The sequence below is a fragment of the Poeciliopsis prolifica genome, unplaced genomic scaffold, assembly GCF_027474105.1.
Source record: "Poeciliopsis prolifica strain line A6 unplaced genomic scaffold, Auburn_PproV2 SCAFFOLD005, whole genome shotgun sequence".
NCBI classification, from domain to species: domain Eukaryota; kingdom Metazoa; phylum Chordata; class Actinopteri; order Cyprinodontiformes; family Poeciliidae; genus Poeciliopsis; species Poeciliopsis prolifica.
Genome location: NW_026562380.1, coordinates 13,512,435 through 13,534,152, shown reverse-complemented (window position 1 = coordinate 13,534,152; position 21,718 = coordinate 13,512,435). Strand labels below are relative to the sequence as shown.

General features: G+C 39.1%; 1 protein-coding gene across 2 annotated transcripts; it reads left to right on the top strand.

Moving 5' to 3' along the window:
• Position 1: 1 nt before the first annotated feature.
• pibf1 (progesterone immunomodulatory binding factor 1) lies at positions 2 to 21,517 on the top strand. 2 transcript variants are annotated; one of them, XR_008605960.1, is made up of 18 exons: positions 2 to 531; positions 1,193 to 1,293; positions 1,862 to 2,060; positions 2,162 to 2,281; positions 2,704 to 2,837; positions 3,663 to 3,771; positions 4,179 to 4,298; positions 4,387 to 4,448; positions 4,626 to 4,751; positions 5,050 to 5,148; positions 10,881 to 11,046; positions 12,159 to 12,309; positions 13,019 to 13,109; positions 13,668 to 13,770; positions 15,815 to 15,945; positions 16,951 to 17,035; positions 19,004 to 19,507; positions 20,603 to 21,517. XR_008605960.1 is itself a non-coding variant. In XM_055029795.1 (18 exons), the coding sequence occupies exons 1-18, from the start codon at positions 265 to 267 to the stop codon at positions 20,654 to 20,656; spliced, it is 2,292 nt and encodes a 763-aa protein (XP_054885770.1). In that variant the 3' UTR covers positions 20,657 to 21,517. The 2 variants fall into 2 exon arrangements, 1 of the variants encoding a protein (XP_054885770.1); XM_055029795.1 differs by having other exon boundaries at positions 265 to 531; positions 19,004 to 19,177.
• Positions 21,518 to 21,718: the final 201 nt, after the last annotated feature.

Genomic DNA, 21,718 nt, shown 5'->3' with positions numbered 1-21,718 from the left:
AAGCGCCACGGAGCGGGACCCTTGAAACTATTAACAGTTTGCTAGACTTTTTGAGGGTGTTTCAGCTACAAATAGTCAGACAGAAATAAATATGTGATTAGTTCAAAAGAGGCTTATCCAAAACAATACAGTATTGGGGTTATTTTTGCTTCAAACGAACGTTTAAGAATGAATTATGGCGATGAAACCAAACTCTTAGATCGTTGTCTATTAATGTCTTAGTATTTCGGACGCAAACTAGCTAAGGAACGAAGAACAGCAACTATGCCTCCTAAGAAGCAGCAGCCGAAGCCGACGGCAGCCAACGTCTCCAGCTCGTTGGACCTGGAGTCCGAGGACCTCAGCCTGGAGACAACAGTGCCTACCACCGAGGATGTGTCTTCGTCCGACGAGCAACGCAACGGCTCCCAGAAGGTGACCCGGCAGCTGATCGAGAGGAAGGAGCTGCTGCACACCCTCCAGCTGCTGAAAATAGAACTTTCTCAGAAGAACCTCATCATAGACAACATGAAGGCTGACCACATGTCCAAGGTAAACTGATCAGAGTTGAGGTGGACGTGCCTCAGCGCTTTAGATTCAGTTTGCCACTTGAAGAACAAAAAGCCCATTTATTTTACAGCTTTTTTGCAAACATCTACTTTTACAAAAAACCAGGCTTTCTCACACGCATGCTGCTGATGGCATCGCACAAGACTTAAAGCAGTTTCTAAGGGCTCCTGCAAGTGCACCCATTTCAATTCATCAATCAGTCTCTTCATTTATGTTAAACAATTACAACAGGCCTGAAATACAAGAGAGCTTAGCCGACAACAGTACAAATAAACTTCCATGTTAGTTTGGCTGATTTAAAATTAAATTACTATTCGATTACCTTTCTGTTTGTGACCATGCAATAATAAAAAAAAATTGATTGTCCATCAAACAGAGCATCTATAGAGCACTTCTGCTGATGAAAAAGTAGGAACTGAAAGCGAGGTGAGGTCATTTCAGCCAGCAGAAATGCTTGCCGACAGTTTGTTCAATGTCTGCAGGACATTTCTGGAAGGTTTTTATTTTTTGCATCACATCACCATTAGGGACTAGAAAGGTCTAGCTCACCGGATGCAAAGTACCCACTTACATTTGTCTCCCTGTATTAATCTTTCGGTAGACTCAAATGCTTCTGTGTGTATCGATCAAATTTATGTTGCAGGTTGAGGAACTGGAGGAGAAGCTAAACGACGCCATACATCAAAAACAAGTGTTGGCCCTTAAACTGGACAGCCAGCTGAAGCTTGCACAAGAAGAAAACAAGTAAGAAAGAGTAGAAGTTATAGATGATGCACCTTTGTCTTGCTGATACTGTGTCTTTTTTCTTTTAGAGAACATATTTGTAACTAAAAAAAATGTGTGTGATCAAATAGACTAACGATTATTTGTGGTTCTTTGAAAAAGTGCAAAATGATTTGAAATACATTGAATTTTTAGCACATTACAGCTTCAAGCTAACATGCTATTTGATGGGACCAACACAGTTAAAGTGGAAACGAAACACAGTCCTCACATTCTTTCCCAAGCAAAAAGTCACACACAAAATCTGTTGGCTTTCCACAACAGATTTATTTACTTTGTGGTAGAGACGAAGATCAGGTAGAGACGAAAAAGTATTTGAAAAAAAAAAAAGAATCGAAGCTTCAGTGTCTTATTTCTTGTTCTCTCTCATACCCAACCTCATTTATAAGTAAAACTTTACTTTTTCTTATTTGATGGTATTTTACCATCAAACAAACAAACAAACAAAAACAAAAAAACGTTGTGGGAAGGAAGTGTTGAGCGCCTTAACGCCAGAGTTAGCTGTGCTAACAAACGCCGTGTTCACCAGGAAGCAGCAGGCTCTGCGTAAGCAGGAGATGGAGACCATCCTGCTGAGGCAGCAGCAGCTGGAGGAGACGAACCGCCAGCTGTGTGAGAAGGCCGGAGAGCTGCGGCGGTCTCTCCGAGATCTGGACATTCCCCAGGACCGCTACCAGGAGCTCCGCGGCGTGCCCGACGACAAAATCAGCATCCAGGAATACGTAGCTGTAAGCACGGCAGAGCGTTTCCCCCTTATAGTTGAACCCCTCTTTTCAAAGGGCTGAAAATGTGCAACATGGCGACGCTTCCCTTTGTCCCATGAATTCAGATGCGTTTCTATGAGGCTGTGACTCCTCTCCGCTCTCAACTGGCTCAGCTCGGTGAGCAGAGGAGCTACTTGGCCGAGGAGCTGGATGTACACAGAAACAAGATGAAGCTTTTGATGGAGGTAGATGATATCACTCTTCATTTTCAATCTTTTGAAATTATCCACATATAATAGACATATTACTGGGAGAAGCCAAAGTAGCAAGCTGTAACAAATAGCAACGAGAAGATAACAATGTGGTTCAACTTCCTTCTCATTGACTTTAGGGCTGTATAATTATATCGATTCTATGATATTTATTGATTTTAGTTAAAAAAAAAACAAACTCTACATTCAAACAGAAAGCTTCTATAAAAACATCCATTTGCTGCTTAATATTTCTTTTGTTGCTTGTACAGAGAACAATATTCTGCAACAATTTATTTTTCCACTTTCAAAATCTTCAGATCTTTGCCAACTTTTTTGATTTTGTGGCACTGATTTGAAATGAGCATCTCTGAAACATTTGCAACATTTGGCCCGTATTCGACAATATCCCGCAGAGCTACGAGGAAGAGCGGCGGCTGCGCGCCGAGCTGGAGCTGAGGAGCCAGAGGCTGACCTTAGAGCTGGCCGACACCAAACAGAACATCCAGCAGGGCGACTATCGCAGAGAGAACTACCCAAACATCAAGCGGTGAGGATGTGTGTGTGGGATGATTCTTCTGCACCTAGATTTCTTATATTTCTTAGAGCAAAAATACTGAAAAACATTTGATTAGAGGTTTTAAGCTGTTCAGTATTGGCAAAAAAAAAGACTATCTTAAAAAGCTATATGCTGCTAATATTGTTTCTTATATTTCATAAAGAATATTTTTTACTGGTTTAAAGATTTAAACTTTTGGGGAACGAAGTTTATGAGCCATTAAACAAGAAAATACAAAACATAAATATCTTTAAATTTGTTGCTTCATGTGTATATCTTCAAGAGAAGTTGTGTTGTACAAAAAGCCATAAAAGTACCACTTGAATTATTTTCTTCACATTTATTATTTGGAATTAGTATGAATAATGTTTATTAAGTGCTTTCATTTAAGAAGCACTTATTAGTTCTTTTTATATTAGGCTTTTTATTTTGCTGTGTACCATCAGGTCATTTATTTATTTTATTTTTTATTTTTGCTATTTTCTTTTATGTTCCGTCTGTTTGTCCTTAACTTGATCTTTATTAGCACATTAGCTCCATTTTATACCAAACTCGCTTTTATTTCAAACTATCATAATGGAGAAGGTTTTAAAGTGCAAGTATTTCTCATATTCAAACTTTCACAAAAGTCTTTACATTTGCAATGGCTTAGGAAAAAAAACTCGATCAATCCGGAAGCTTATTTCAGATGCAGCTTTTCTAAATGCAACTGCAACTAATATCTTTCCGTCAATAATGTTTTGCACGATGTTGAAAACCTGCATTTGCATGGCGCCCATGAAGCTGCATGTTTTGCGTTCCGTTGTAACGACACAGGGAGCGCGATGACTTTGAAGCGGAGCTGAAGGAGTTGAAGAGGAAGTTTGAGACGGTGGACTTGTCTCACGCTGCACTGACCAGAGAACGGGACACGCTGAGCAACGAGGTGCTTCGCATACACCCAATTTATATGGTTTAAATGTCATTCGCTATTTAGTACGTGTGTGTACATGTTTGAGTTTGAAGAAAGTGTGACAACATCTCTGCTAAAGTATTTGAAAGAAATTAAAAAATCCTAATTGAGCTAAAATATGTTTGATCAAATTTGATTTCAGGCAGTGAGGAAGAAAGGATTGAAACTGCGTATGGAAACCTTAGATGTAAAATATTTGAATTGTTGATGAATTAATTTTTTTTTTATTTTTGAAACTCAATAAGATTGTCAAATGATCAATGAACCCTAAAAATGAAAAGAAAAGTTCAAATGCACCGTTAGAATCCCCAAACTAACATGACAACTGAACGTTTGGTCTACTCATTGACTCCTTCTCCTTTAACCTCGTCGTCCACCAGGTGGCGACATTGCAACAGTCAGCGAATCTCCTGCAGAAGGACAAGGAGTACCTAAACAGGCAAAACATGGAGCTCAGCATCCGCTGTGCACACCAAGAAGATCGCATAGACAGACTGCAGGTCCGAGACGCTTCGTCCTTTACACAAAGCATTTGGGAGCGGGAGGTGGTCACATGACATGCTCCTACTTCCTGTTTTTATTCTGCAGGTACAACTGGAAGATGCGAAGAAAGCCAGGGAGAACACATATGAAAAATATGTAGCATCCAGGTCAGATTCACATCAGTCACAGAAAGCTCATGTTCCACTTTATTTCTGCTGCTAAACAGCGAAACTTTACTTAAAACATTTAAACATTTTCCTCTCACTCTGGTTATCCGGAAGAGAACGTCTGGCCAAACAAATTACAGCTTTTAATCTTACATTGTTCTTTTTTGTCCACCACAGGGACTACTATAAGTCAGAGTACGAGAAGAAGCTCAGAGAGGAGTTGGAGAACATCAGACTGAAAACCAGTCAGGAGATCGAGAACCTGCAGAGAACCTCCAGAGAACTGTATGAGAGGGAGAACAGGTACCAGTCTGTTTCAATTTGAACACATCTGACATATTTAATACTACATTTTAAATACAGTCGACATCTTGAGAATGTGTATTTTGATTCCTCGTTGATTTTATTGTAATCGCTTGTCAGAATTTGCATAATTGGCCCTCTGACTGAGTGACAGCTTTACTTTTCAAGCCGTGTTTCCTCATTCTTGAATGCCTACATATTTACTTTCATTAATTGCAACACTGTTTGCTGAAACGGCAAATTGCACATACTTTTCCCAGTAAGTGAGAGCTTCCTGTCTGTTGGTTTCTGTTTGCAGGAATTTGCGCGAAGCCAGAGACAATGCAGTGCTGGAGAAAGACCGAACCGCCGCCGCCGAGAAGGAGGCTCAGGCGAGATACGACCAGCTGCTGGAGCAGTGAGTTTTATCAGTCACACGCGCTCGCCACACATAAATTCAGTTTTTCTTCAAAGTATGAGGCACATGCATCGGAAAACAGCGAAGTTGTATCGTAGCGCATGCTTTAAAAAAAAAAAAAAAATTAATGTGGCATCTACCTCTGCTGCTCATTCAGGTTTTTGTGAGTCCTTATCGTCGTTCTGTATTCTGTCTCAGAGTCAGCTTGATTAGCAGGAAACAGTTTTCTGTTTAGTTATCTTAAATCCATGCTTATTCACTCTGGAGGATGAAAAGTGTTTATTTCCATTGAGGAACCATTGGTGTATGATTGTAATATATGTATTACAGTCAGAAATAATTTAGCCTAACTTTCACTTATTGATTGCAATTCTGTGGAGAAATGGAGGGCATTACTTGAGTTTTGGACAAACTTTACCCCAAATAGACAAATCATAAAATGTGGACAAACAGAACTGAACATCCGGGAACTGGACAATCCTTTGCTGTTGTTTTTTTTGTCCGGAGGGGAAAACATTTTACTGGAAGTGTGTTGAAAAACCACATGTCTCAGTTTCACAGCAGTCTCCCTTCAGGGATGGATCGGTGAGAAAACCATAACCTACGACTGATATTTCCACATTAATTCGTCTTCCTGTAAACTCTTGCTTGTAATCACTCCAGCGGTTAAAACTCAGCAAGTCCCATTCAGCGTCAAACACCCCAATTTGTGTTTAAATTCGTGGTTATGTAAACGTTATTTCAAATCTCTCCTGGAGTTTTAAATGAGCAAAATAAGGTGATGAGTTTTATGTTATCCATCTCTATCCAAAACACTCTTTCACATGATCTGTTAGGCTTGTGAGAAAAAAAAAGAACGAGAGGTTAGCGAAACTCTGCTTTTTTTCTTGCTTCAGGAGTTTGCTTTGGCTAACTCTCCAAACGGCCCCACAAGACTTGCAGAGGAAAAAAATTCTGTAGTTTAAGTTCTCATCTGATAACTGGTGTGTTCATCTTTCTCCACTGGATCTCTGCCTTCCTCTTAAAACCCTAAATGCATCCGAAATTTCACCAGCAGCCATTGAATTATATTCGTCCACACTGACCATTCTGACGTTGGTTTGTTTTTCCACACTTTTATTTTGATGGAGGAATTGTTTTGTCATTTATTAGTCATTGTTTGTGTTCCTGTGTGAATTAGAGTTGGGACAGAGCGGCATTTTGCTTTCCTGTCTAATCCTCGTGGAAAGAATAAAACTCGCTCACTGTTCTTTGTTTACGCAATTAAAATCCAAACATTCTTGTCATGAAAGAGATATGTCAGTAGCCGCAGCTTTGAAGATGACTTTATGACGAGATTTAAATTTGGGTAACCTTGTTGTAAAATGCAGGGAAGTCACATAAAATAGCTGTGAAACTTTAACTAATATTTTGTTTCATTTGCTTCACTATAAGGCAAGTTAAATGTAATTTATCTGTTATATTTTTCATAATGGAGGGAAGTATAAGCTCGAGATCTTTACCATCTTTACAGTTGGTAAAGATGTCAAGAAGCTCTGGATCCTGGCTTCAGTAGGAATTTTCTTCCCAACTGGAACCAGTTTTCCAGGCTCTGTGCTTCCTTTCTGTGGAAATGCATAATACTTTTTTTCAGACAAACACAATTGTGGCGTTTTACATTTTAAAAGCTTTGCAACGTTAATTTAACGTCTGTCATAGATGGTAAAGAATTTGCCCCTGTAGGGCTCTGCAAACATACAAAACCTTCCCAAGTGTCTTTTGTTTAGTTTCTAGTAGATTTGAAATAAGACACAACTAACTTACAAATAACTTTTCAGGAAAATGTAGGAGCTTGATTTGAGTAAATACTTATTTTTTAAAATAACTAGGTTCATTTGACTTATGGGAAAAATATGTTGTTATAAGTGAAATAATCTGCTTTTATAAAATCAATATAAAGGAGGTGTTAGTTAAAACAACCTCCTGTATCTTGCTGAAAAGTTACTTGTTAGTTTTGTGTCATCCTAATTGAAGTGTACTGAGGCATTTGCACTACAAACTATACCAAAAATGATTAGTAAGATTATGTGTTTCTGCAGTTTGAGAATTCCCTTCGTAATCTCTGAAAATGTTTTCCCATCTCGTGTCTGTTAGTCATCAAAACATTGATATATTGGCGGTTTGGCTATCACAAAAAATAAAAAGAAGAAGAAAGAAACAAACTAAAACATGTGTTCTTAAATAGTTGAGCAGATATCTTTATCATATTAGTTAATATTCAGCTCCAATCCCTGTGTTTATCAGCTGCAGTCTGTCACTGGTGAAAGCATTTTGCCTGGCGTTACGTAGGCGGCTGCGGTTTTCCGGGTCTTTCTAAATAACCATATGAAAACTTTACTAGAACTCAAGAGGTCATAAGAAAGTCGGAGGGTAAAACAGGAAGACTCACTGCTGAAAAATCTCACTCTCATAAGCTGGAGATTTTAACTGCCAGCTTGACCGCAGGATCCTTTTGAAACTTGCTGGGTTTGAGAAGGCAAGTAAATGTTGCTCTTTAGTTATTTCCCCCAGTAATTAGTGTCTGTCGCTGCTACAGGCAACAATTTCCGTGTCAGTTTAGACCCTGAATGTCCCGCTGTGGGTCATGGCCTTCTTGGAAATTTCGAGTCTTGGAGTTGCAAAAGATATTCTGAGATTTCACACACAAACGTGCTTGCTGACATATCTTCAACTTGGATTTTTTTTTTTTTTTTTTTTTTTTTTATGGGAGCAGATGTGACTTCCTGATTTCCATTCTATCTGGTGCATTTTGATTCATTTTACTGTGGATTTTATTTTGTCTTGAGTAAGCCTAAATTAAAACAAGCTCAATCATTAATATTTGTGAAGAGCAATCTTGTTTACAAAAACATTGTGATTCATCTTTTTAATGCTTTTGGTTGTCTGTTGTTTCATTTATTGCTTTTTCAGTTCAGCTAAAATTTAGTTTATTGGCTTATCGCAATAATAATTACTGGGACAATTTGTGGTCCAGCAAAATTTGTTATTGTCATAGGCCTCGTCATAAAGTAGCAGGACATACATTTCAAATGGCCCCAAAAACCAACCAAACAAAAAAAGATTAATCACTTTCAATTCTGATAAGTGTGGCATGGATGTGTTTTTAACCCCATTTAGTTTGAAACCCATAAATAAAATAACAGTCCAACCAGCCAATATATCATCTGAAAATAAAAGCGATGACACAACTTCAAACCCAAAAAGTGAAAGTTGTCATTGTTTTTTTTTTTTTTGTTTGTTTTATCTGTAAAAAGAAAAAATCGAACACAGTTATGCTCTGTGTTGGTCTGTCACATAAATTCCCAGTCAAAAGCTCAGTGTTTGTCAATGTAATATGACAAGATGTAAAAGAAAAAAAAGAAAAGGGTTAAACGTTGTGAATGCTTTTGGAAGGCACTATGGAGGCACACAGAGCAGCAGCAACAACAGCAGCGGTAGCGTCCCTGCCCTGCGTTACTACTGCATGCCAGTCATTTGTCCGAATCCTAACCACCAGCTGCTGGTGTTTCCATGCACTCAAACACACATAAACTTCGCTCTCCCTCTCTGCCGCGATCACATTCTTTCACTGCGTCGCATCGCATGCCAGCAGTGACAGATGCTAGCCTCAAGCCCTTAACCCCTAACCCGACGCATGCCACTATTTTTGGGGCGCAGAATGAGCAGGTCCGGCTTGAAAAGGCGTCAGACACCGAGTGCGAGCTCAGACGTTCGTGCTGCGCCTCCTTACACAGGCTAACGCACCGCCTGCTTTCCCTTAAACGAATAAATACCAACATTTGTTCAGTTTTCACTTTCCCCTTCACAGGAAGCTAAAAGTTACTTTTGCCAAATCCTCCTGAGTCTCAATATCGATGCACTTATGTTTTTTTTTTTTTTTTTTTTTTTTATCTTAAAAATAAAAGAAAATCAACATGGTGTCTTAAAAATTTTTTTTTTTTTTTTTTTGTGGGGGGTGGTTTCTACCATCGGAAAGTGGAGCTTCTTTGCTCAGAGATGGCAGCTGCCATTTATAAAAGAAGGCATAAAATTTCAACCATGTGTACTTGTCCGTGTGAGCGCACAGCTCAAGCCTGCCCTCCGTGGGTGATGAAATCTCATCAGGTCAGCTGTAATCGAAAGTTATTAATATTATCCAGCCGTCCACCACGGCTTGATGGAGCCTGTGCCGGTGTGCTTGAGCGCAGCTTGAGGAGCATTTCCAACTGGAGAAAATAAAAAGTTTTAAGCTATTTGATATCGAAGATAAAACCCAATTTTGTGTAAATAAATAAAGCAACATATTCTCAGTTAAAGAGAATGAAATAATAATTCTGGGGGAAAATATATTCTTTCGAGAACATGAAATGTCTACTCATCTAAAACAAAAAAACAATAAATAAATGACATACTTTTTTTTGTCAGTTTGTGAAACAAATTTGAATATCAGACAGAAATAAGCCAGGTAAAATTAAAAAACAGTTTTCTAATAACTATTTCGTTATTTAAGTGAAAGAGTTACCCAAACCCAGCCACGCCTTTGAGAAAAGTGTTTGCCTCCTCAACGTAATTGGCCGGTTGTGCCAGAGTTAACCTGAGATCGAACTCATTGGCCAACACCCGGGGCCTCGTGACTGCCTGACCTGTAGAATCAAGAAAGACACAAATTAATCCGGACCAATGACTCTTAATTGACCAAAAAAAACTAAACAAAAGATGATTTATGGAAATTCAAGAACACGCAGGAAACAATTGAATTGACATGCATCAGTCCGAAAAGGGTCACAAAGTCATTTTCAGGCTTCTCGCTTCCTCAAAGCCACACGTTTTCCCTCAGCAATGGAGAAATTATGGAGTAGCCATCCAATCAGAATTACTCCACAAGCATTAATGACTCATCAAGGGTTCACAAAAGAACCCAGACTAATGTGTAAGGCACTTCATGCCTAAAATGCTTCAGCTAAGGTCAGCGTTCATGACTCAACAAGGGTGGTTCACTTCCAGATTGGTCTGGATGGTTTTTTTTTTTAATCCTTAACTGATGAGTTTCTTGTTGTAAAACTGTCTTTTGTGCATATTCATGTTATGTTTTTCTTAAAAAAAAAAAAGAAGAAGGAAATCTCTAAGGAGACAATTCCCTTTTTACAACACTCCACATCCTGTCTCCTTTTCTTCGTTTCAATAAATTGTTAAAGAGCCAAACACCGTGCTGATGGCAGGCAGAAGAACCAAAGATCAAACAAGATTAAAATGTGCTTAAAGCGGTCTTGGGGAATGATTTACTGCTTGGCTTACCTGTGAGGTTCTCTCATGTAATATGGTTTACTGCCAAACGTGGATGCCACTTAAGTGCTTCCCATGGACTGTTTATTGCTCAAGGCATACCAAGCCATCTATTTTTTATTTATTTATTTTGCCAATTTCCAAACATGGAGAGGCGAGACAGCATGCCATGTGACCTGGATGTTCATTTCTTTAGTCACTCGATATGCCTGCTCGACCAGGCAGCTTAAAGCCGAGGTTGGATTTCGTGTTAAATGCTCCTGTAAAACACCTACAGCGTTTTGTTTCCACAGATCGCCTTAATCTCTCCGCACAAAAGCCCGTAATCTCTTTTTTCTTTTTCTTTTCTTTTTTCTGTTGCGTCCACGTGCTCGCAGTTATTTATCGGGGCGTGTAGTCACATGTGTTCTCTCACTGCTCTTATTCTGCAGGTTTCGTCAGCTCCAGCTGGGCACTGACAGCCGGGTGGCGGAGCTGTCCAACCAGGCCAAGCTGCACTCCTTCGAAGCCGAGCGCGCTCACTTGCTCAAGGAAGAGACGGCGAAGGCGCTAGCTCAGTGCCAGGTGGAGTGTGAGAAACAGCAGAAGAAGCTTGAGGTACTCAGACTCCAAAAACAAAAAAAAAACAGCAAAAATGGAGTGATTTGGCATCACATCTCAGTTTTCTTGTCAGACACGTGTGTGATCTCCTCTAAGGCCACAGCAGTCAAATCAAATTACTAGATGATGTTCGGCTCAGTTTCTATTTTTTGGACAAAATCCTCCTTTTCAGACATGCACAAATTTCTGTTATTCAATAGCAACAGAGTCATTTTGAAATGATCCCCTATGTTTTTTTTTTTTTTGCAATAACTTGTGACCCGAGAAGCAGAACCAAACATGGAGAAGCTGCATTCAGCTTCTATGCGCCACATATCTGGAACAAACTTCCAGAAAACAACAGAAATCCAGACTAAAAACCAACCTATTTAAATTTGCTTTTGAACCATAGTAAATGAAACCTTTTGATGTGTAATTATGGCATTTGCAAAAATGTAATGTTTACTGGTTTTCTCAAATTGTTTGACTGTGTGGTGTCTTCTTTGACTTTGTGTTTTTGTGTCTTTGTGATGTGAAGCACTTTGAACTGCCTTGTTGCTGAAATGTGCTAAACAAATAAACTTGATTGATTGATTGTGACAGAAATTAAGACCGTCTAATGCTCACCTGTGTTACATAACCAAACTTTTCCAAAGTATTCATTTTGAAGTCTGAACTTCCTGCTGGGGCACCGGTTTTCTTTCTGAAGAACCGTTCAAAAGCATCTGAGCTTGCAGTTGTATTTCAACATCCGACTGCTCCCACCCACAGGCGTTTTAGTTTATCTTGATGAAGCCTTTGTTGGAGTTGGGATATTTTTCAGAATAAAATTTGTATTGTTCCGACATGCCACTCATGCTGGTTTTACAGGTAGACAGGCTACACTGATGCTAAAGGTGGTGTTCACGTTTTAAGCAAAAGATCACATTTTTAATTTAATTCCAATGCAGCAAATGATTGTTGTTGGTGTTTTGACGTGGTGCCTGTCCCTTTAATTGCTTCGTATCTACCATGAGAAGAGCTTTATCCAAGTAAATGTTTCATTTGCTTCATCACATTGATTTTAATTTCAGTTGCAGAAAATAGTGCAAATAAAGTTTGTTCTTCCTCTTGATCTTTCTTTCTCTCAGTTATTGACTCAGGAGTTTTACAGGCTCCAAACATCGTCTGAGAAGCGGGTGGCGGAGCTTCAAGCCCAGAATGCCGAGCAGGCGTCCCGACTGGAGACGTACGAGAAGCTGGAGCAAGAGTTGGACCAGGTCACCATGCAGGCGGCTGAAAGTAAGCTAAAAGCTCTGCCGCTGCTCAGACAGGAAGTAAAAAAAAACAAAACGAACAGGAACGTTCAAAGCCATAAATCTAAGTTCTGCAGTAGAGACTGTGGCAATTTGTGGGGAACAATGATAAAATATCAAAATAAATATAGACTTAGAGACTTAGACTTGTACTTTATTGATCCCTTGGGAAGACTCCCTCAGGAAATTAAAGTTGGCTAAAGGGGGTTTTAAAGGCAAATACGGGGAACTCTATGAGATGTTATATTATTTAAAGCTACATTATGTAAGTTTGACAGAAACATGTTTTTTTACGTAGTTAAATCTGACCAAGATGTTGTGACAGCATAATATGTGACAGATAATCTGTGAAACATTTGAATTTCTCCACCTCCTCCCAGCGCTTCTATTTGTGCAGAAATGTGGCTCTCGCTTAAAAACAACCAATCAGAGCCAAGAGGAGAGTCGTAGCGCTGTCAATCAAGCTCGTGTATATGCTGTAACTGTGCTGATGGCAGCAAAACAATTTTTTACGTCGTCAACGGTGGCTGTTAACTAGCCTGCACATTTATGGCAGGCTACGTTGTGCGCTAAGAACCTAATTTCTCATATATACTCATGGTTTACTAAGATATACTTTTACCTGCACCGAGCGAAGAAACAAATGTTATGCTAGTATTTGGAGATATTTATAAACTGCATTTGCATCTTACCAGTTGAGAATGAGGAGGAGGCAGAGAGAGTTCTGTTTTCATACGGATACGGCGCAAATGTTCCCACAACGGCCAAAAGAAGACTGAAGCAAAGGTAAAGTACAAGATACCACACGTCTCATTCATTGTTTTCTTTGCACAACATAAGAAAAAAAAATTTCATAAAAAGTGTTTTAAACTTGAGTCGGTATATTCACCTTAATTTCTGTCACTGGTCAGTGTCTCCCCTCTATGCAGTAGCACTATTAATGCCACAATCAACTGTGTTTTCATTTAAATCTGGTGGAGTTGAACGAAAATCTGTTCAATGATGTTGAAACCTTGAAGCATCCTTTAAAACACCACTTTCAATCCCAGCCACTGTCTCAGAGGAACATTTGGCTTCTTTTCAGGTTAAACTTCCCTTAATTGTTAGAGTTCCAGTGTATTTCAACACGTTATCTGTCTGTTCTTGAAAATCCTGAAACTTTGACTGCCTATAAGCCTATAATATGTAAATGAAGACGAGTGTGATCTTGTCAATGTTTTAAGCTCTATAGCTGTGTGTGGGTGTGCGTGTGTGTGCGTGTGTGTGCGTGCGCGTGTGTGTGTGCGTGCGCGTGTGTGTGTGTGTGTGCGTGTGTGTGTGTGTGTGTGTTCCTCTGTTACTCAGCGTTCATCTGGCTCGCCGGGTGCTGCAGCTCGAGAGGCAGAACACCTCACTGAGGAGGGACCTGGACAGACACCAGAACCAGATAGGACAGATGTCTCAGGAGGTACACTCACACAGAGAAACACACACTGCATCCACAGGTGTGTGTCTGCCTGGGGAACATCTTCATTGGAACAAATCTAATGTATTATTAATGTTTTTGGCAAATAGAATCAAGCAGATGCATGCCAACATGCTTGTTTTCTCACCACCAGGACTCTCCCACAGTAATGCAGACTCTGGTTGCTTCACAGCTGTCAATGTCAGATTGATTTGCAACCACAAATAAGTCAAGAGTCAAACCAGATTCTTACAAGTCAGAATTTGCATCTTGAAGTTTAGTTTCACTTTGCTTCCTTATAAAATGCTAACATGTAGCATCTTTTAGCATTTCTTTACCAATCAGAGCTGGATTCTGATTAAAACTAAAAGTATAAAAAGATACCGGAACAACATGAAACTTTTTTTTTTCTTCCTTTTTTTATTATTATTATTTCTCATTAATTATTTGTATTAAACACAGAGGTGACGTCACACTGTGTGCGAGTACAGTTGCTGTAAAACAGAGTTTTGCTCTTTTAAAACAAATACAGGCGACGAAAAGCCTTTAGAGTGCAAGTACGTTGCAAAATCTGAACAGTGTGAACAAGTTCCATTTTTGTAGTTGTACTGTCACACAAAATATCCTGGGTGTACAGGAGACCATCAGACTGTAGCAGATGTTATTACAGCCACTGAGCTGCAATTATAACAACATTGCGTCAGTCCAGCATTACATAAATATACAGTAACACCTGAGACAACGTGAAACTTCAAAGGAATTCTGGGAAGTTTACCAGTATCAAAGCAATAACATCAAAAGCAACAAATTTAATCATCTGTTGGTCTTACAGTTAAGTCAAACAAAAACATATTTTATTCATCCTACTACATGCACAACTTTTACTAGATATCATCACTCACCACATCACTTATCAGTAAGAGTCTTTAAAGCCATTTTTGTTTTTTTGTTTTTTTCTTTTCCAACTTCTAAAACGCAGCCAGGAAAATGACAAGTTGTTCAAGACCTGACAATAGACACCATCAGAGTTTGTATGAGCCCAGTCTCTGTACCTGTCACACTTGTTGACACGATGAATGGAAAATGGAGTCAAAAACCATGACAGCATCGCTCTTCACTCTCTAGACAAACTCTTCGCACTGATCACTGAGCCGTTGTTGTCTTTGGCAACTCGTGTGCGTTCTTGTGCGTGCAACAACAATACGGCTTCAATCTTGGATTTGCGCGTCGGACTTGGCGGTCACGTGGCCGCCACTCGTGCACCGATGTCTCAAAGTCTTCCGTTGAGGGTTGAAGCTACAAGCTGCCGGTGTGCTCACTTTTTTCTTTTTTTTTTTTCACTCGCTGCCGCTGCTTAGTTAATCTGAGGAAAGCTTGTGCAAAGTCAGAGTGGAATGGCCGGCCAGATTGGAGACTAAATAGGCCCGGCTTTCAGCTGTCAGCCGAGATTGACTTGTACCTGTCTGAAATACCTCATGATTCATCGAGTATAAAAGAAAAGAGTGAAAAATGAAATTTCCTTTTCACCTGAAAAGAGCCAGGGTGTTACCCTCTTAGCCACCCACACAGATGCCCTGACTAACTCACTATTGTTCTCTTTCCCCACCTAGCCAGTATTCACTACTGACTTGCAATAAAAACGGCTTAATGTGTAACAGCCTAACTTTATTTGTTGATTTTAAGAACTACAGTGACCTAGAGATACTGCAGATGCTTTTAGTTGAAAATACAACCGAGGTACGTCCGGGGGAGGGCACTTTTCTGTCGATTCCTCATCCCTGCTAATATGAATGATACTTTACCAAGGAAAATTATTCAGTTAGGTCAAACTGAATCTTATTTGAGAATAATAAACAATTTAAATACTGTGCAAAAATCAACCAAGAAACAAAAGTGCTTTCCCTTCCGCTTTTGTTGCACCACCGCATAAAATTCCAATGCAACAAAATGCGGACAAGATTTTATCATGCAGTGTCAAAGTCAAATCCTTCACGAAGAAATGTACAAAATAAAATGACTGCTCTGGCATTTGTGTTTTCAACCCCAGCTGTCTGCGGCCAACCAGCTGCTGCAGCAGACTCAGCAGCCTTACAGCTTCCTGATCGAGACGGTGAGAGAAAAGGATGCGGCGATCAGCGCACTGAGGGAGCACGTCTCCTCTCTCGAGGACGACGTCAGGTGCGTCTTCTTCGACACATGCATGAACGTATACGTGAACGTATGCATGCGTCTTTCAGTGGAAGCTGCGTTCCTTCTGTAAGCTGTTCTTCACCTGCCGTATCTCCCCGTTTCCTGGGCATCTCTACTTTATCTTCATCTCTGATCGTTTGTCTCTCTCTATCAGATAGAGCCCGTTTTACCGTCTCATACACATGCACCTGCTTGGTATTGACCTATATTCCTGCTGTTGCCCACTGTTTTTTTTTTCTTTGCTGCTTGACAAATATGCACGCTGACAGACTGCAGGTTTTCGCTTGCTGATTGCTACCACTGAGCGCTCACCTGGGGCAAGCAGGAGACTTGGGCAAAAAAAAAAGAAAAAGTCGTTTTTTTTAAACGCTGTGAAGCTTCTCGATCCTCCTCGCATCTGTCAGGGAAGCTGAAGTCTCCCTGTGGCTGTGCAGGACTATCTGTTGCAAACAGAGACAGAGCTCTCAGGAGATTGTCATTTCATGTTTGGGTCTCTTTGATAGGACGAGTTTAAATCCTTCTTTTTTTCTTCTTCTTCTTCTTCCTGCAGATTCCTTTGAACGATGATCAGACTGTTGCTTTAAGATTGATTTGCTTTTTAGTGCACCGCCACAAGTTCCAGCTTGTTTTACAGACCTAGATGGAAAAATGCTAACAGCGCAGTAATGTTGGTTGTAATTTTTTTCAAAATTCGTGACTTACTCTGATAATTAGCTGGTGATGAAACAAACAAACACCTGTCTTTAATACTCGGTTTATGTTCTTGGTTTTGTTTTCCCTTAAGGCTAAAACAGAGCAAGAAAATATGTTTTTTTTATGAGTATGTTGAGCCTAATCCTTGCTGACACTGTAAACAACTGAAATGTAGTTGAATCAAAATGCAAATATCTGCTGCAAATATGACTATTTTACAAGAGGTGCTTCAGAAAACTGTGTGCTATTACAGAAATCATTTTCTATGTGATCTGATTTGTTAATGTTCTCCGCCCGCAGTTCTTTGAGGAAAGAGCGAAATGCTTTGCAGCAAGTGAAGAATGACATGGCAGCCGACCTGGAGCGACTTCTCAACAACAGAGAGGTAATGAACATAATAATATTTTGAATGAGTTTTGAAAGAGGAGTTAAAAACATTTTTATTTGTGTTTTCAGTTGGATAGTCACAAAACTCACCCTTACCATATGTGGAAATTTATGCTATTCAAGGCCAAAGCCTGCTTTGCTAACACAGTGCATCCACAGAAAATGTTTTTTTTTGTTTGTTTGTTTCATTCCCAGTTTGTTTTGTGGGAAATACACCAAAAGTTTGATAGGAACAGTAAAGAATTGTGGTTATATACACAAACAGATTCATATTTGTTACATATCCAACACCCCTCCGCTTGAGATGTCAATTTCAAGGACAAACATCTTGTGAGCATACATGAACACATAAAAAACAAAAATGTCCTTTAATCCTCAGAATAAATGTGTAACAGGAGTAAATGAATGAGTGAGTTCCTGCATTAGAGGAAGGAAGCAGTGCTGTCGTTCTGTACTCCTGACTGCCCTGATTTATATCTGTTATGCAGTAAATTTGTTCATAATTGCTTCATTCAATCAAATTATAGCCAGCACAGTAACTCTTTTATAGCATTTAAATCACATTCTTTGGTCTGATATACACAATACATTGGTTAATCGTGGTGAGACATTTCTACTCCATAATTTACTGTTTCTTGTTTTACTTGAGGAAAACGTTCAACACTGCAGGAGAAATTTACTGGGTCGTCAGCTAAATGGGAGATAATCACATACAAGTTATAAGAATAGGAATTTTTAGATAGATTGATCTTGCACACGTTTCCTCTTGTCCCTTTTTGAAATGGGCATTGATCCACCAACGTAATTAAACAGTATTCTTTTCATGGACATATTTAGTAACTGCATGTATGCCTGCAATGGCAGGTTAATTGTATTAGATGACTATGTTTTACAATTTTTTTTATTATAATTTTTTGTTACAAGTTTTACGCCTCCACCAATATAAAGTTAAATTTCTTGAAACACGTCTGCCACATGCTCTTCTTGATTAACGATCTTTCTGTTATAATCCTGTTATTTGTTCTCATTAACAGAATTGACATAGTTCATTCACACACTGGGTCATTTTTATACCAGTACACAACTTTCAAGCACAATTCTGAAATTTTAAGTAGTGTTTCTCAAAGGTTATTGTAGATCTTTCAAGTTAGCTTATTTTTATCTTTTTCAAAACCAACTTGTATGTTTTAGATTCTTGTCTGGTTGAAACAAACTTGACCAGACCTTTGGCCTTATATCTAAAACAATAAAAAAAAAATTATTTTCTATAAATATATCAAACATTTAACCAAACTGTGGAGAATTGACTTCACTAAACTTTTTTTTTGTTTCAAACAGAAAGAATGTCTCACATTTGAACAAAAATTTGTGTGAAAAAGATATTAATAATTGACCAAGTAGTTAGATATTATCAAGTTTCATTTAATCAGCTAATTGATAAGCTTGACTCATTTCTTCTGTTTATCACACTGTGTGTCGCAGTCCTTCCTGTCAGACTGTGTGTGTATGTGTACACATCGGAGTGTGTCTCCAATCCAGCCGTTTGCTTTACAAAGTATGTGCACCGTCATAGACAGCTGTTCCTCAGCTCGGCTGTTTGGGATGCCACCATGATGTGTGTGCATGTCTGTGCGCGCGTGTCCGTGTGTGTGTGTGTGTGCGTTTATGCATGTATGTGACATGCCGAGGCTCATGTCCTCAGATGTGAGAAATAGAACCGTGAAATTATCCCCCCCTCGGTCCTGCTGGTAGCACCTCTGCAGACCCTCAAAGCTCGCTGGACTGTTTTACAGTCCAGATTCTTCACTACTGATTTTTAAGTAAATATGACAAAGGAGAAGATTAATTTATAATATAAAAGAGCGTTTCCCCCTGTGCAGCTTCATACTTTTCTGTTTAGTGATCAAGTGCCTACATCTACACAGATTATTATTTTTTCATCATTTTTTCGGATTCAACTCTCCAGGAGTTGGCAATAATGAAGCAGGCCCTGATCAGCATGCGGGGGACAGTGCACCCAGACCTGTTTGGAACCGGTATCAGCGGTACGAAGCCCTCTGGAACAGCACAGCAGAAGTCCAAACGTGTCGGCGGGACCAACGATGAGGAATCGTCAGACAAGCCCAAACCTACTGTTTTTGTAAGCGTTGGTCACACCCTTTAATGAGTCACACCAATTTAACCAGCTGGGACAAAAGCTGAGACAAAAGAACACTCGAGTCTGACATTAAATAATTAATTGCTTTCCTGTTCTTTTTATTATTATTACTCTTAACCTTTTTTATTTCACAAGAAAAATCCCTTTCAGATTAAACATCTCTTTTTCAAGAAAATCCTAGCCAAGACCGGTTGTGGTTAATTTCATTTAAGCTCTTTAGCGAAGTCCATCTGAGTAGAGAAGAGCTCTGGAACAAGTCCCAGAAGTGATGCCAAACCACTAGTAGTCCGAATATAGACTGAGCGATGATCGGTAGGTTAAAGAGTAAAATTCTTTTTTCTCCCCTATTCAATAATTGCATAAAATCTAACAACTTTGCTGTATAAACATGTCAATCAACAGCATGCACTTTGAAGCACTTTTAGGAGTTTAATGAAAACCAGTTAAAGTTTAGGAGTGAAAACTAGTTCTCAAACGATCTGTTACAAGAACAAGCCAAGCTGGAAGATGAAATAAACCAGTTGTGTAAGTGTGCACACCCTTAAAATGATTCTGCTAAATCACCATTTAATCTTCTCGGACCATGTACATTGTCAAATGTAGTTCTGGAATCTGAGCCAGATTCCAGAACTACATTTGACAATGTCCAAAGCCTGAAGGTCTGGGGCAAAGAAATGACCAGTGTTAGCTATTTACATTTTCACCTACTTTGACGACGAAACCCCAGTTTCATCGGAGGAAAACCAGCACCGCCATGTTCCCTTGTGGTGAAAGAAAGACATACCATTTGTTCTAAGTTTGTTGTTGTGGTTAGGTTTTAAGTTTGGTTTCGTCACATTGTCCCACAAGGCTTTAGGAGATATTAGCAAATCTTAGATGTTTTTAATTCATAATCCCAGGATATAATTCATTATTTTAAACCTACTTGCTAGTCAAGACATTTGGAGAATGCAGGAGATTGTTGACGCATGTAGAACAAAACTGAAGACTCATTTCATTAGGAATCCCTGCAGCTCCTCCAGTCTTCTCCCTGTTATTTCTGTAAGTTCTTAGCTGTGGTTTTCACTTCTAAATTGTACAGGGATACGCACCGCATTATGTGTGTGACACTCGAGAGAAGGTCGTACTTTAACGAGGATGTTTACACTTCTTAATCAATAAATAGGAATTACCTTGTAATTCCTTCAATTTCTTTCAGATTCAAAACAACTTTTTGCTATCAGAGAACCTATAGTACTTTTATTTCATCTGTAGACTTTAGAAAAAAATTGGAACGGCCATGTCAGACCTCAAAGAAAAACAGACGTTAGTGTCAGCCATGAAAAGTCTTAATTGGTTCATCGGTAGGTGTCTCGTAAGAAAATCAATGAAGTTTTTATACATTTCTTCTCTCTGTTTTGTTTGCAGACCAAAAAAGAAGCTCCTGATTGGTACCAAAGGCCAAAGCAGAAACACAAATAAGAATTCACACAACGCCACTCACTCAGGATTTAAACAATTACATTTCAGGACTCTAAATCTGTTTTTTCTTGTAAATTGTGTTACTTTTTAACAACTTTTCAAATACAAAGCTAGAACCAATTTCTATCTGTGTTGGAGTTTTTTTTTTATTTTTTTTTTTTGTACTGTTACTCACCAATTGCACCAGAATTCCTTTTATGTTGGCAGCATTTGGTTTGTCACTGTTCATTCCTCATCTTTTTCTGGCGACACTTGCTGGTTGCTACAGACAAACAACACTGCAGAAACCTTAGCCTTTGATTTGCACTAGCTGAAACTCCTTTGGCTTTAAATATAGACATACTAGGCATGCCTTTATCATTTCAGACCATGTTCTGATTGGTGTCATATTAAACTCAGTCACACGGCTGCTGTGAAAGCCGGGCTGCGACATTTTCAACTGTTTTCTGTTAACACTTCAAAATATTAAGTACAAAATGGTGCAAATATAGCTTCCAGTTCCTGGTTGACATGACTCATGGTGTTTCCTAAGTGACCTTTAGTGTTTTTCTTTTGACTGTAGAGATTGAGCAGATTAATGATGACTTTATGATGTCAAGAAATCACTGGTTTGGTTGTGTAAGCACATTTGAGTTTTGTCATCAGAAGCTGTGCAAGAACCGGACTGAATAATGGCTTCTGACTCAATGAACAAAGCAAAATCCTAGTAAAAGCACACTTGTCCTAGGCACTTTTTTGTCACATTATTATCTCAAACATCAATGTATTTCATTGGAATTTTATGTAAAAGGATTTGTGTGTGTGTGTGTGTCCTTTTTTGTATCTAGCCCCTGTAGTTTGTTACCTTTAAATAAAATCTAGTGCGACCATACGAACTAAGGGAATGATTACTTTTGTAAGGCAAAGAAGGGTCTTTTTCCACCCAAAAAATTGATGTTGACATTTTTACTAAGGAAAAATTAAGTATCTCAAAGGCTGTCTGGAAAAACTACCAGAAAACTGCAAAAATGCTGCAACCCCGAGTTCTTTTAAATCAAGGCTAAAACATCTGTTTCCGTTATT